Raw genomic sequence first — 14,537 nt, 5'->3', positions numbered from 1 at the left:
CATCTGCAAACAGTGACAGTTTTACTTCTTCTCCAATTTGGATTCTTTTTATTTCTTTTTCTTCTCTGATTGCCATAGCTAGGACTTCCAAGACTACATTGAATAAAAGTGGCAAGAGTGGACATCCTTGTCTTGTTCCTGATCTTAGAGGAAATGCTTTCAGCTTTTCACCATTGAGTATGATGTTAGCTGTAGGTTTGTTGTATATGGCTTTTATTATGTTGACATATGTTCACTCTATGCCCACTTTCTGGAGAGTTCTTTGTTTTTTTCTCATAAATGGGTGCTGAATTTTGTCAAAAGCTTTTTCTCCATCTATTGAGATGATCATATGGTTTTTATTCTTCAATTTGTTGATGTGGTATATCACAATGATTGATATGCGGATACTGAAAAATCCTTGCATCCCTGGGATAAATCCCACTTGATCATGGTGTATAATCCTTTTCATGTATTGTTGGATTCAGTTTGTTAATGTTTTGTTGAGGACTTCTGCATCTATGTTCATCAGCCTGTAATTTTCTTTTGTGGTATCTTTGTCTGGTTTTGGTATAAGGGTGATGGTGGCCTCATAGAATGAGTTTGGGAGTGTTCCTTCCTCTGCAATTTTGTGGAACAGTTTCAGAAGGATAGGTGTTAGCTTATCTAAGTGTTGATAGAATTTGCCTGTGAGGCCATCAGGTCCTGGACTTTTGTTTGTTGGGAGTTTTAAAATCACAGTTTCAATTTCAGTGCTTGTGATTGGTCTGTTCATATTTTCTGTTTCTTCCTGGTTCAGTCTTGGAAGACTGTACCTTTCTAGGAATTTGTCTATTTCTTCCAGGTTGTCCATTTATTGGCATATAGTTGCCTGCAGTAGTCTCTTATGATGCTTTGTATTCCTGTGGTGTCAGTTGTAACTTCTCCTTTTTCATTTATAATTTTATTGATTTGAGTCCTCTCCCTTTTTTTCTTGATGAGTCTGGCTAAAGATTTATCAATTTTGTTTATCTTTTCAAAGAACCAGCTTTTAGTTTCATTGATCATTGCTATTGTTTTGTCTCTATTTCATTTATTTCTGTTCTGATCTTTATGATTTCTTTCCTTCTACTAACTTTAGGTTTTGTTTGTTCTTCTTTCTCTAGTTCCTTCAGATGTAAGGTTAGGTTGTTTACTTGAGATTTTTCTTCTTTCCTGAGGTAAGATTGTATTGCTATAAACTTCCATCTTAGAACTGCTTTTGCTGCATCCCACAGGTTTTGTATCATTGTGCTTTCATTTTCATTTGTCTCTAGGTATTTATTTCTTTCTTGATTTCTTCAGCGATCCACTGGTGGTTTAGTAGCATATTGCTTAACCTCCACGTGTTTGTGTTTTTTATAGTTTTTTTTTGTAGTTTATTTCTAATCTCATAGCATTGTGATTGGAAAAGATGTCTGATAAGATTTCAATTTTCTTAAATTTACTGAGGCTCGCCTTGTGTCCTAGCATGTGGGCAATCCTGGAGAATGTTCTGTGTGCACTTAAGAGGAATGTGTATTCTGGTTCTTTCGTATGGAATGCTCTACAGATATCAATTAAGTCCATCTGGTCTCATGTGTCATTTAAGGCCTCTGTTTCCTTATTTATTTTCTGTCTGGATGACACGTCCACTGATGAAAGTGGGGTGTTAAAGTCCCCCACTATTATTGTGTTACTGTCAATTTTTCCCTTTATGGCTGTTAGTATTTGCCTTATATATTGAGGTGCTCCCATGTTGGGTGTATACATATTTACAATTGTTATATCTTCTTCTTGGATTGATGCCTTGATTGTTATGTAGTGTCCTTCTTTGTCTCTTAAAACAGTCTTTCAAGTCTATTATGTCTGACGTGAGTATTGCTACTCCAGCTTTCTTTTGATTTACAGTTGCATGGAGTACCTTCTTCCATCCCCTCACTTTCAGTCTGTATGTGTCCCTAGGTCTGAGGTGGGTCTCTCGTAGACTGTGTATATATGGGTCTTGTTTTTGTATCCACTCAGCCAGTCTATGTCTTTTGGTTGGCGCATTTAATACATTTACATTTAAGGTAATTATCGATATGTGTATTTCTGCCATTTTCTTAATTGTTTTGGGTTTGTTTTTGTAGGTCTTTTTTCTTCCCTTCCTCTTTTGTTTTCTTCTCTTGTGGTTTGGTGACCATCTTTAGTGCTGTGTTTGAGTTGCTTTTTCTTTTTTTGTGTGTGTATCTATTGTAGTTTTGGGGCTTGCTGTTCCCATGAGGTTTTGATATAACAGTCTATATGTACAAGGCTTTTTTTTTTTTTTAAAGTTGCTAGTCTCCTTCCTGCCTAGAGGAGTTCCTTTAGCATTTGTTGCAAAGTGGTCTGGTGGTGCTGAATTCTCTTAGCTTTGGCTTGTCTGTAAGGCTTTTGATTTCTCTGTCAAATATGAATGAGAACTGGGTACAGTATTCTTGGTTGTAGAGTATTCTTGGTTGTAGGTTGTAGGTTCTTCCCTTTCATCACTTTAAATATGTCATGCCACTCCCTTCTGGCTTTCGGAGTTTCTGCTGAGAAATCAGCTGATAACTTAATGGGAGTTCCCTTGTATGTTGTCATTTTTCCCCTACTGCTTTCAAATAATTTTTCTTTGTCTTTACTTTTTGTCAATTTGATTACTACATGTCTCGGTGTGTTTCTCCTTGGGTTTCTCCTGCCTAGGACTCTCTGTGCTTCCTAGACTTGGTTGACTGTTTCCTTTCCCATGTTAGGGAAGTTTTCAGCTATTATTTCTTCAAATATTTTCTCAGGCCCTTTCTCTGTCTTTTCTCTTTCTGGAACCCCTATAATGCGAATGTTGGTGTGTTCAATGTTGTCCTTAGGCTGTCTTTATTTCTTTTCATTCTTTTTTCCTTATTCTGTTCTGCAGCAGTGATTTCCACAATTCTGTCTTCCCAGTCACTTATCAGTTCTTCTGCCTCAGTTATTCTGCTATTGATTCCTTCTAGTGTATTTTTCATTTCAGTTATTGTATTGTTCATTTTTTTGTTTGTTCTTTAGTTCTTCTAGGTCTTTGTTAAACATTTCTTTCATCTTCTTAATCTTTGCCTCCATTCTGGATCATCTTCACTATCATTATTCTGAATTCTTTTTCTGGAAGGCTGCCTATCTCCACTTCATTTAGTTGTTTTTCTGGGATTTTATCTTGTTCCTTCACCTGCGACATAATCCTCTGCCTTTTCATTTTGTTTAACTTTCTAGGATTGTGGTTTTCATTCTGCAGGCTGCAGGATTATAGTTCTTCTTGCTTCTGCTGTCTGCCCTCTGGTGGATGAGGCTATCTAAGAGGCCTGTGCAAGCTTCCTGATGGGAGGGACTGGTGGTGGGTAGAAATGGGTCTTGCTCTGGTGGGCAAAGCCTTGCTCAGTAAAATTTTAATCCACTTGTCTGCTGACGGGTGGGACTGTATTCCCTCCCTGTTGGTTGTTTGGCCTGAGGCAACCCAGCACTGGAGCCTACAGGCTGTTTGGTGGGGCTAATGGTGGCCTGAGGGAGGGCTCACGTCAATGAGTACTTACCAGAACTACTGCTGCCAGTGCCCTTGTTCCCCTTGGTGAGCTACAGTCACCCCCTGCCCCTGCAGAAGACCCTCCAACACTAGCAGGTAGGTTTGGTTCAGTCTCCTATGGGGTCACTGCTCCTTTCCCTTGGGTCCTAGTGTGCACAAGACTTTGTGTGTGCTCCAAGAGTGGAGTCTCTGTTTTGCCCAGTCCCGTGGAAGTCCTGCACTCAAATCCTGCTGCCTGTCAAAGCCAGAATCCCTGGGGATTGCTAGTCCTGTTGCTGGACCCCCACGCTGGGATGCTGACGTGGGGCTCAGAACCTTCATTCCAGTGGGAGAACTTCTGTGGTTTAATTGTTCTCCAGTTTGTGGTTCGCCCACCTGGCAGGTATGAGATTTGATTTTATCATGATTGTGCTCCCCCTTCCCATCTCACTGAGGCTTCTCCTTTGTCTTTGGATGGGGGATATCTTTTTTGGTGGGTTCCAGTGTCTTCCTGTGAATGGTTGTTCAGCAGTTGTGATTTCAGTGCTCTTGTGAGAGGAGGTGAGCACACGTCCTTCTACTCCGCCATCCTGAACCAATACTCCAGAAGATTCTTTCTTGATAAAAATTAACTAGAATATGTCTGAATTTTGACCATTCTGAGTTAACTTTTTATCATGCTGTGTCTTTTCAATGTAAAGTTACTTCTTTTTAATCTAGTAAAGTTTTCCTGAATGAATTATAATTGCAAGCATTTATTCTTTTCTTTTAAAAAAATTTACTTTTTCCAGAAAGTCTAATTAAGTATATCCTGTGTGTGTGTGTATATATAAAAGTATATATATATATATAATTGCCTGTCTTTTCTAACCTTTAAAAATTCTCTTCGTTTCTATTTCATTTTGTTTACTTTTCCTATTGTATCCTTTATGTCTCCTATTGATTGTTCTGCAGTGTCTCTTTGACTTTGTGTTCCAATTTAAGAAATTGGTTTGCTTTCTTCTTTCCTGGGTTCTGCTAGCTCAAAATTAAACTCTGGTTGTTAAGCCATCTCTTCGACTACTTTGTGGTCTTCTTTCAAAGAAGTGAATGCATAAATTGTTTAAGAACATTAAAATCAAAGTTTCATCTGATACGTGCCAATTTTTTTTTTGTGTGTGTAAATGCATGTTTGTGACAACTTTTATCTCTTGCTAAGCTTTGCTATTTGTTTCCATGTCTCCTTATTAATATCTTTGTATGAATGCCAGGCTAATTCCTTTTAAATTGCTTATTACTGAATGAGTTGGCTGGACCAGAAAGTTTGGGGTGCAGGGTGGGGATGGAAGCACAGGTTATTTTTACAGCCTTTAAAACCAAAAGACTGCCTTGATAGCATCAGATAATCTGACAGACTGTTTTAACCAAATACTTCCTTTAAACAAAACCACATCAAGGATGGCTTCCGCTCTAGCTTGCTCACTCCAATTTTATGTGGCCTGCCATAAACAAGGGATAATGTTTTTATACTTCAAAAACAAGCCCCCCACCTTTAGGAAGTACAATTTTCTGTCATATTCTATGTTCTGCTACCACTGAGCATTCTCAACATTCCATGCTTTTACTCTTCCCTTCTTTACATGTAGCTTTTGCCAGATCTTAACCTGCTTAAGCAGCCTTTGCCTGTATTTTGTTGTCTAGGTATTATACCTGTCTTCTTAGTTTTGCTTAATGTGAAGTGAAGCTTTATGGGTAGAAATATGTGTTTATTTTCCTTGTTGCTTTTGTGTGTTTTCTGGGGAGGTCAAGGAGCAGATATTGACTTACCCTTAATCATACCTAAATAGTCTATATTTCTCATAAACATATAAATAAGAGGCTTTCTATAATAATAAGCAAGCACTGATTATAATTTGTTTCCGTATAATATGCCTATGGGGCAAGAATGTGTTGGCCAGAAGATAAAAGCATGTGTAGTCCCACTGGTAGTTTTGTTTCTCACAAAAATTAATGAATTAGCATTCTGACTTCATATATTAATCCCTATTTGCTTATTAATGTGATTTATTTGGAACTTACCCCTTACATAAATGAATTTATTCTTGTTCAGTTACTGAAACTAGAATGCTGAGGTTTATAAGAAATATTATGAAATAGCAAGCAATGCCCAACATACTATTTTGATCAGGTAAAACACATATTAGGTTTTGTTACAGAAATAAATTCCACTCCAAGAAAAGAATAATACATGTAACAGCTGCTAAATCATAGAATGATTCACCTGGCTCCTTTAGTCACATCATTCTTTCCTTCTTCACCTTGTTTGTGAACATTAACTAGTGTGTTATGTATTCTTTTGGGTGTTTAAGCTTTTTAAATTCCACTGAGGTTTTACTGAAGTGGTTATGTTGATGTAAACTAGAATCTTATGTATGTGTAATATGACCTCAAATTTTCCATTATCACCTTCTCCTAGTTGGAACTCGGTAAGGTCAAGTCCATGATACCTCACTATTTAGAAAAATATATCTCAAACTTACATTCTTTCTCTTTAAGTAACAATAAAGGCTATTAGAAACATATCTTAAACCCTGTTATTAATAAATATAACCTAATTCAAAGGTCAAAAAATACTGAAATAACCTAATTTTCTTTGGCAAAATTACTATCTTGCTTTTCAACCACTGAGTTAGTCAAAGGTATACTTAAAGGTATGTGTTTGGTGAGATGACACATTTAAAAAGATGAACTCCTGAAAATTAATCCAAATAATAAAGAAATATTCAAAGAGTTGGCAGATACAAGTTCCTACATTCTATTAAAAACTCTTTGATCTGGATAGTGAATTAAGTTCAAACTAAACAAATAACAGATTAATAAATCAGACAAAAATATAAAAAGAAAGTTAAGCTTGGGAAGTTAAACATTATTAAGAGGAAGACTTCAAAAACTGAAATAAAAAATAAATACAGACAACAAGAATTTATTACCTTCAGGTCGATATTGTGCAACAATTGTGACAGCTTGGCCAGCATTTTTTAAAGCAGCTGCTGCCTGCTCATGGCTGGCAGTTCTGAGGTCAACACTGTTTACCTGTAAATTAAACCACATATTAAATTCGAAAGAAAATCATCACACTGATTAGAAATCACAATAGCCTATTCTTTGAGCAGGCATAGATTAAAAAAAATTACTTGCAATTACTTTATCACTAAAATATTTTCTTGTTCTGATTTACTAAAAATATGTTATACAGTAGAACAAAAATATATTGTATAGTCAATCAAAACAATTTATTCACTTAAAATATTCATTTTTTCACTTTGTCAAGTGAACAAATCCAAAACATTTTCCCCTGAGTTTTCCAGAAGGTTGTCTATCAATCTCTTGAGAAATGTACCTTAATTTGACAACTTGAAAAATCAACAAGTGTCATCATTTTGTACATTTCATTTCACCAGTAACTCAGGCAATGAGAGGGAAATTCATTTTGTTTACAGCATCCTTTCAACTCCTGCCACATTTTCACTATTACTCATTTCAGTTTCAATGCTCTTCCTTCCTTTCCCAAACTAAAGCTTCCATTCTTTTGGAGTAACAGGAAAGCAATTACTTTAAGTATGAAAATAGCTCAGATTTCACGGACTGACATTTAAACACAGTAAATGTTATTAAATGAGCAAGAAGACTTTTTTTAAAAACAGGGACCTTCCTTGGGTAAAATAATTAATGAGGTGATCAATCCCACTCTAGAAGAATAGGCAACTTCATTCTTATTTCTGAAAGGCTGCCAGCACCTAGTACGCTGCAAGGTACACTATCTTTAGAGACTGAACCTTTTCCACTACAAGAAAAACTTAATAGAACATTAATGTGAGCATTAAACTTAAATGTAATTAACTTTAAATATTTAAGTTGGCTTTTTTCCCTAAGAACCATGAATGAATAAAATACAGCAATGGGGGCTTCCCTGGTAGCACAGTGGTTGAGAGTCCGCCTGCTGATGCAGGGGACACGGGTTTGTGCCCCGGTCCGGGAAGATCCCACATGCCATGGAGCGGCTGGGCCCGTGAGCCATGGCCCGCTGAGCCTGTGCTCCACAACGGGAGGGGCCACAGCAGTGAGAGGCCCGCATACCGCGCAAAAAAAAAAAAAAAAAAAAAAATACAGTAATGTTTGGGACCTTTACTGAATATTTTTGGAAAGAAGAACTGTCACACAATTTTAGTATGACAGCCTGCTTCATTGATGTCTAATCTAAGACCTGTTAAAAATTACATACCAATTTTGGAAAATTTGACTATAGCCCAGAAATTCCTGGGATCATAAAATTTACATAAAAGAACATTTTTAATGTTTAATGTAAAACATTTAAAGACCTGATGTTTTACATTATCTATAAAGGATATTACTGTGTAACTAAGTTAAAATGTACAGACACCTCTTGAATGAAAATCAAGATCCAAAAACCTTAATCTAAACAAGTGTAACATAATGTGGCTTTATTAGAGAATATCTCTAGCTTAATATCTTATTAGAGAATAACTGAACACAATGTATAAATAGTTCTATATTGAACATAAAGAAAATCCTCCTAATTTCTAGCAGAAAAAATTAGAGAATATAAAAGGTAGACAAACTTTCATAGATTATTTTAGAAAAGATCACAATTTTTAATGAATTATTCCTGAGCACTGGATCCCTTTGTTACAGAAAAGATCTGAAAACAACCTACATAGATTCAAAGGAGAATAATTTGTTAACAAGACTACAAATTAAATTGTTCCTAAATAATGCCAAACATTTTAATGGAATACATTATCAAGGATATTTTAGAAGAAATCCTGGTGCTGAGAAACATATCATGTAAACAGACTTAGGGTCACTTTTTTATGGAGATACAATTTATATAAAATCCAAACTTTTAAAGTGTACAATTTGTGTTTTTCAGTACATTCACAAGCATGTGCAACCATCACCATGCTTTAATTCCAAAACATTTTCATCAGCCCCCACCCCCAAAAAACCCACTACCCATTAACATTCATTCCTCCCTTCCCTCTCCCCTTAGACCCTGGCAACCACTATTCTACTTTCTAACTCTAAGGATTTGTCTGTTCTGTACATTTTATATAAAAGGAAGATTACAATATGTGGCCATTTGTGTTTGGCTTCTTCACTTAGCTTGTTTTCATGGTTCATCCTTGTTTTAGCCTGTTTTAGTACTTTGTTACTTATTATGGCTGAATCATATACCCCATTGTATGGATATTCCATATTTTGTTCATCCACTTTGTTAAATTTATTCTTTTTGATACTATAAATAAAATTATTTTCTTAATTTCACTTTCAGGTTGTTCAACTCTGGTATATTAGAAACACAACTGTTTCTTGTATAGTGATTCTCTGTCCTGCAAACTTGTTGAGCTTGGTTATTATCTCTAATAGTTTTTTTGCATTTCCTAAGATTTTCTATATATAAGATCATGGCATCTGCAAATAAGAGATAATTTTCCTTCTTCCTTTTTAATCTAGAAAGCTTTTATTTCTTTTTCTTGCCTAACTGCCCAATCTAGAAACTCCAGCACAATGTTGAATAAAAGTGGCATGAGTGGACACCTCTGTCTTGTTTCTGATCTCACAGGGAAAGCTTTCAGTGTTTCAGCATTTAGTGTGACATAAGTTATCAGTTTTTCATAGACATCTTTTATCAGGTTGAGGAAGTTCTCTACTATTCCTAATTTGTTTGGTGCTTTTAAGATGCAAGCTGTTGGTTTTTGACAGGAGCTTTTTCTGTTGAGATGGTCATGTGGCTTATATCCTTAACTCTATTAACATGGTGTTTTACTTTGGTTATCCCTGTGTTGAACCAACTATGCATTCCTTGGACAAATTCCACTTGGTTATGGGGTATAATCCTTTTTTAATGCTGGTGTACAATCCTTTTTCTATCTGCTGAATCCAGATGGCTATTTTGTTGAGGATTTTTACATATAAATTCATAAGGGATATTGTAGTTTTCTTTTCTTGTGATGTCTTTGTTTGGTTTGATGTAAGAATAATATTGGCCTTGTAGAATGAGTTGGGAAGTGTTCTTCACACCTATTCCCTTTTGGGGGAAGAGTTTGTGAATGGTGCTAATTCTTCTTTAAACGTTCTATAGATTGCACTAGTGAGGCCATCTGGTCCTGGGTTTTTTCCTTTGTGGGAAGTTTTGATTATCAATCTCCTTAATTGTTACAGGTCTACAGTTATAGTTTCCATTTCTTCTTGAGTCAGTTTCAAATGTTTATGTCTTTCTAGAAATTTATCAACAATTACACAATATGTATAACTATATATCACACATAATCTATATAACACATATATTATAAAATGTTCTTAGATTTTGAGAAATAATTTTTTTCCTAAAGTCTACTTTGTTTGATACTTGTATAGCCATTTTATGTGTTTCTTGGTTTCTGTTTGCATAGCATATCTTTTTCAACCTTTTACTTTCAACGAAGATTGAATCTAAAGTGTGTCTGTTGTAGAAAGTATATAATTTGATCTTTTTAAATCTACCCTGTCAATATCTGTCTTTTAGTTGGAGTATTTAACCCATTTACCTTCAATGTAATTTATCGAAAAAAAAGATTTATGCCATCCATTTTGCTATTTGTTTTCTTCACACCTTGTCTTTTTTGTTCCTCTATTCCTCCATTACTAACTTCTTTTGTAAAATAGGTATTTTCCACTGTACTATCTTAATACCCTTTAAAAAAATTATATATATTTTGAGTTATTTGCTTAGTGGTTTCTCTAGATCATAATTAACATTTTATAACCATTTACTCTGAATTAACACCAACTTAGTTTCAATAGCATATAAGAACTCTGCTCTTATAATTCTGTGCCCTCTATACCCCCTGTGATACTACTGTCATATAAACTACATCTTTATACAGTATGTGTGTGCCCATCAACACAGATTTAAAATTATTGCTTTATTTAGTTGTTTAAATTATAAAGGAGAAAAAAAAAGTTACAAACAAAAAATGCACTTATGCTGTTTTACATTTATCTATATAGTTACTTTTAACAGTGCTCTTTATTTCTTCATACGGATTTGTGCTACTCTCTAATGTCCTTTCTTTCTGGTCTGAGGGATTCTCTTTAGTACTCCTTGTAGGGCAGGTTTACTGTCTATAAGAGAAGTTAAGGAGATTAATAACTTCCTTAGCTTTTGTTTACCTGGGACTCAGATCTGTCCTTCATTTCTGAAGGATAGTTTGGGTATAGAAACCTTGGACAATGGCTTTTTTCTTTCAGAATTGCCTTCTGGCCTCCATGATTCTGACAAGAAATCAACTGTTAATCTTACTGAGGATTCCCTGTAATCAGTGATTTTTCTTTGCTTTCAGGATTCTCCCTTTGTCTTTTGATATTTGATTATGATTTATCTGTGGTGTGGATCACTTCAAGTTTATTCTACTTGTAGTTCACTGAGCTTCTCAGATGTGTACAACGTTTTTCATTAAATTTGGGAAGTTTTTTGCCATTATTTATTCAAATATTCTTTCTGCCTCTTTCTCTCTCTCTTGTCATTCTGACTTCATTATACATACATTGGTACACTTGACGGTATCCCCACAGGTATCTGAGCCTCTGACAATTTTTCTTAATTCTTTTTTCTTTCTGTTCTTCAGTCTGGGTAGTCTTAATGGACATATCTTCAAGTTGGCGGATTTTTTTCTTTTGCCAGGTCAAATCTGCTGTTGAACTTGTCTAGAGGATTTTTTTCCCCTTCATTTCAGTTATTGTACTCTTCAACACCAGAATTTGTTTCTTTCTTTTTCATAAAAGAAATCTCTTTATTGACATACTCTACTTGGTACGTTATTGTTCCTATACTTTCCTTACATTCTTTAGACATGGTTTCCTTTAGTTCTTAGAATATATTTAAAATATCTGATTTAAAATCTTTGTCTAGTAGTAGTGTTGGGCTTCCTTACAGTTTCTACTGATTGCTTTTCCCCCGGGTATATTTTCTTGTTTTGCTGCATGTCTCAATTTTTTGTTGAAAACCGGACATTTAAAATAATATAAAGTAGCAATTCTGGGTATAAGATCTGTCCTCCTACCCAGGGCTTGATATTACTGCTGTTTGTTATAGTAGTTGTTTGGTGACTTTTCTGAATTCTGTAAGGTTTGTATTCTTTGTTGTATGTGCCAGTGAAGTGTCTGCCTGATTAGCAGAGTGGTCAGTTAATGACTGGACAGAGACTTCATTAAATGTGCACATGTTGGGTAATGTCTTCAACAATCAGCTAGGCAACTGATGATTCTGCCTTAATCTTCACTTCCTTCTTGCACAGAGTCTCACGGTCAGCAAGAGGTGAGAGTTTAGGGCCTTTTCAGGTCTTTCCTGAGCAGGCACACAATCCAAGACCATGCATGTGTCCTCCTAGATTCCAAAGTATAAGAGCTTTTCAAAGGTCCTATGGAGAGTTCACTCCCTACCTTTTCCTTTTAAGTTTTTGATTAGTCTACTGTTTGCCCCAACTGTTACCAATGTCTCAGGCAGCCATAATATGCCTGTAATTGTTTTTGCAATTACCCCAAGGGAAAAGGCTTTTGCACTGGTGGAGCTTTGAATCAGGTCAAATACAGGGAACCTTTCAAAAAGGATGTTCCAAGAACCCACCAGACAGGTCAAATTATGACAGTTCTTTGGAAAAGAAGCTCTGAACATTCTACCACCATTTTGCTCTCTCTAGTGGCTGTTGGGCCACTGGTTCTCACTGAAAAGGTGGGCTATTTTTCAAGGCTAATGTGGTGATAGAGAGCCAGGGATGGGACTTAGGCAAATTAAAATTCTACAAAGCTCATTCTTACAGAGATTCAGCAATTTTTTTTTTTTTGAGTAAACACTTCCTGAATGGCTGTCAGTCTTTGGTTAATTTCCAGAGTTCTGAAAAAGTTTATTCTAAAAACAATTTTGGCCACTTTTCTCACTGTTTTTATGAAGGAGAGAATTTCTGTTGAACTCTCTTGGGTCATGTTCCATGTTTCTAAATTTTCAGGGAATATCAACTATATCCTGCCCTATGCTTGTCATCACTGGAAATAACAGTAATATTTCCATTTATACCATAGTGAAAAATGCACTGTCCAACATCTGTACAATAATAAATCTTAACTTAAAAAGCTTCTTTCTTCAACAAAATTAAATATATCAAAGGGAATATTTTATAAAAATTATTATTTCCCTGCCTTCCCAAATATTTATGCTTTTCTCAGTAATGTGGGTTATCATTAAGAACATCAATAACAGGGATGTCTTTAGAACAGTGGTTCACAAGGTTTGGTCCCAGGAGCAGCAACATCAGTATCTCACGGAAACTTGTAAGAAATATAAATTTTCAGATCCTATCCAAGTCATACTGAATCAGAAACTTTGGGGATGGAATCTAGGAATCTGTTTTTTAGTAACGCCTTGAGGTTATCCTGATACAAGCTGAAGACTGAAAATAGCTAAATTTTGTGTAAAGAGGTACTTAAATAAGTGTTTCTGGGTTTTATTTTAGTTTTGAATATCTTTTCTCATGTTTTTCTCTTGTTCCTAAGGTCTTTCCTATTGCTTCTCAGGTATTTCCCTAGAGCAGCTTAGTAACCATTAAAATATTTAAGATTATGGATGTATACTGACAAACAGAAGGCTGAATTTAACTTACAGTAACATTAGCGCAAGCAACTGGTTGGGAGGGTCTGGGTCTTTCAGTTTTAAAACTTAGCCTAAAGGGGTTTCCAGACATGGGGCTTTCAGTGCTAAAATTGGGAAAGTTCTGGGTGAACCACGTTGTGTTCATCAGAGTAACATATTCTAGCAGTGTGACAGTAACACACATAAAGAGGTCCCACATGGACAATTTAAAAAACATATATTTTTGTTTTGAGTTTTTCACACATACCTCTAAGCCAACTGAGAATTAATTTTGACACAAGGTGTGAAGTGAGGCTCTAAGCTAATTTTATTCCGCTAAGCAACTAGCTAATTTCTCCAACATTTATTTTTTAAAAATTCATTCCTTATCACTAATTTGCCCTTATACTGTAAATTATTTTTAAAACTTAAATTACAGTATAACTTACAAGCAATAAAATGTACAAATTTAAACAGTTCAGTTGGAAGGATTTTTGACAACTGTATATGCCCATGAAACTAAAACCCCAAACATACCTTTTCCATCAACCAACCCAGAAATCTCCATTATGCCTCTTTATAATAGGACAATTAGTGGCAACCACGTTCTGACTTATCGATACAAATTAGTGTTGCCTGCACATGATTATAATTAGAATCACACAGTATGTATTTTTGTGGTGTGTTCTGTTTTACTCAACATGATGTGTTTTAATGTCATCCATGCTGTTTGAGTTTTATTACGGATAGGCTATTATGAACATTCCTGTTATAGTGTAAACATAAGATTTCTTGGATAAAATCTGGGTGATAAGGTTAGGTGTATGTATAATTTCTTTAAAACTTCCCCAAAAGTTCTTGTAGTGGTTGTGTAGTTTTACATGCCCACCAGTAAAGAATAAGAGTTATAACTGTTCCACATCCTCTCTAATGTTTGTTGTCATCATTATTTTTTCTTTAGCCATTCAACTGGATAGGATATGGTATTTCACTACGGCTTTAAAAATGTTTTTAGGGGCTTCCCTAGTGGCGCAGTGGTTAAGAATCCGCCTGCCAATGCAGGGGACACGGGTTCAAGCCCTGGGCGGGGAAGATCCCACATGCCGCGGAGCAACTAGGCCCGTGAGCCACAACTACTGAGCTTGCGCGTCTGGAGCCTGTGCTCCGCAACAAGAGAGGCCGCAATAATGAGAGGCCCGCGCACCGCGATGAAGAGTGGCCCCCGCTCGCCGCAACTAGAGAAAGCCCTCGCACAGAAACAAAGACCCAGCACAGCCATAAATAAATAAATAAATAAATAAAAATAATCTATTAAAAAAAAAATGTTTTTACTTAGGCATAATTTACATTCAATAGAGTAATCGT

At 35.7% G+C, this 14,537-nt stretch overlaps 1 protein-coding gene across 16 annotated transcripts in view; it reads right to left on the bottom strand.

Moving 5' to 3' along the window:
* Positions 1-14,537, bottom strand: part of DLG1 (discs large MAGUK scaffold protein 1) — a 283,484-nt gene that overhangs the window by 73,387 nt on the left and 195,560 nt on the right. For all 16 annotated transcript variants that reach the window (XM_065875942.1, XM_065875943.1, XM_065875944.1 and 13 more), the window contains one exon: positions 6,478-6,580. In XM_065875942.1, the coding sequence (XP_065732014.1) occupies positions 6,478-6,580 (103 nt within the window). The remainder of the gene's footprint in view (positions 1-6,477; positions 6,581-14,537) is intronic.

Source organism: Phocoena phocoena, chromosome 4 (genome assembly GCF_963924675.1).
Source record: "Phocoena phocoena chromosome 4, mPhoPho1.1, whole genome shotgun sequence".
Lineage (NCBI taxonomy): Eukaryota > Metazoa > Chordata > Mammalia > Artiodactyla > Phocoenidae > Phocoena > Phocoena phocoena.
Note: the sequence above shows the minus strand (reverse complement) of the source record. Positions and strands in the feature narration are given on the sequence as shown.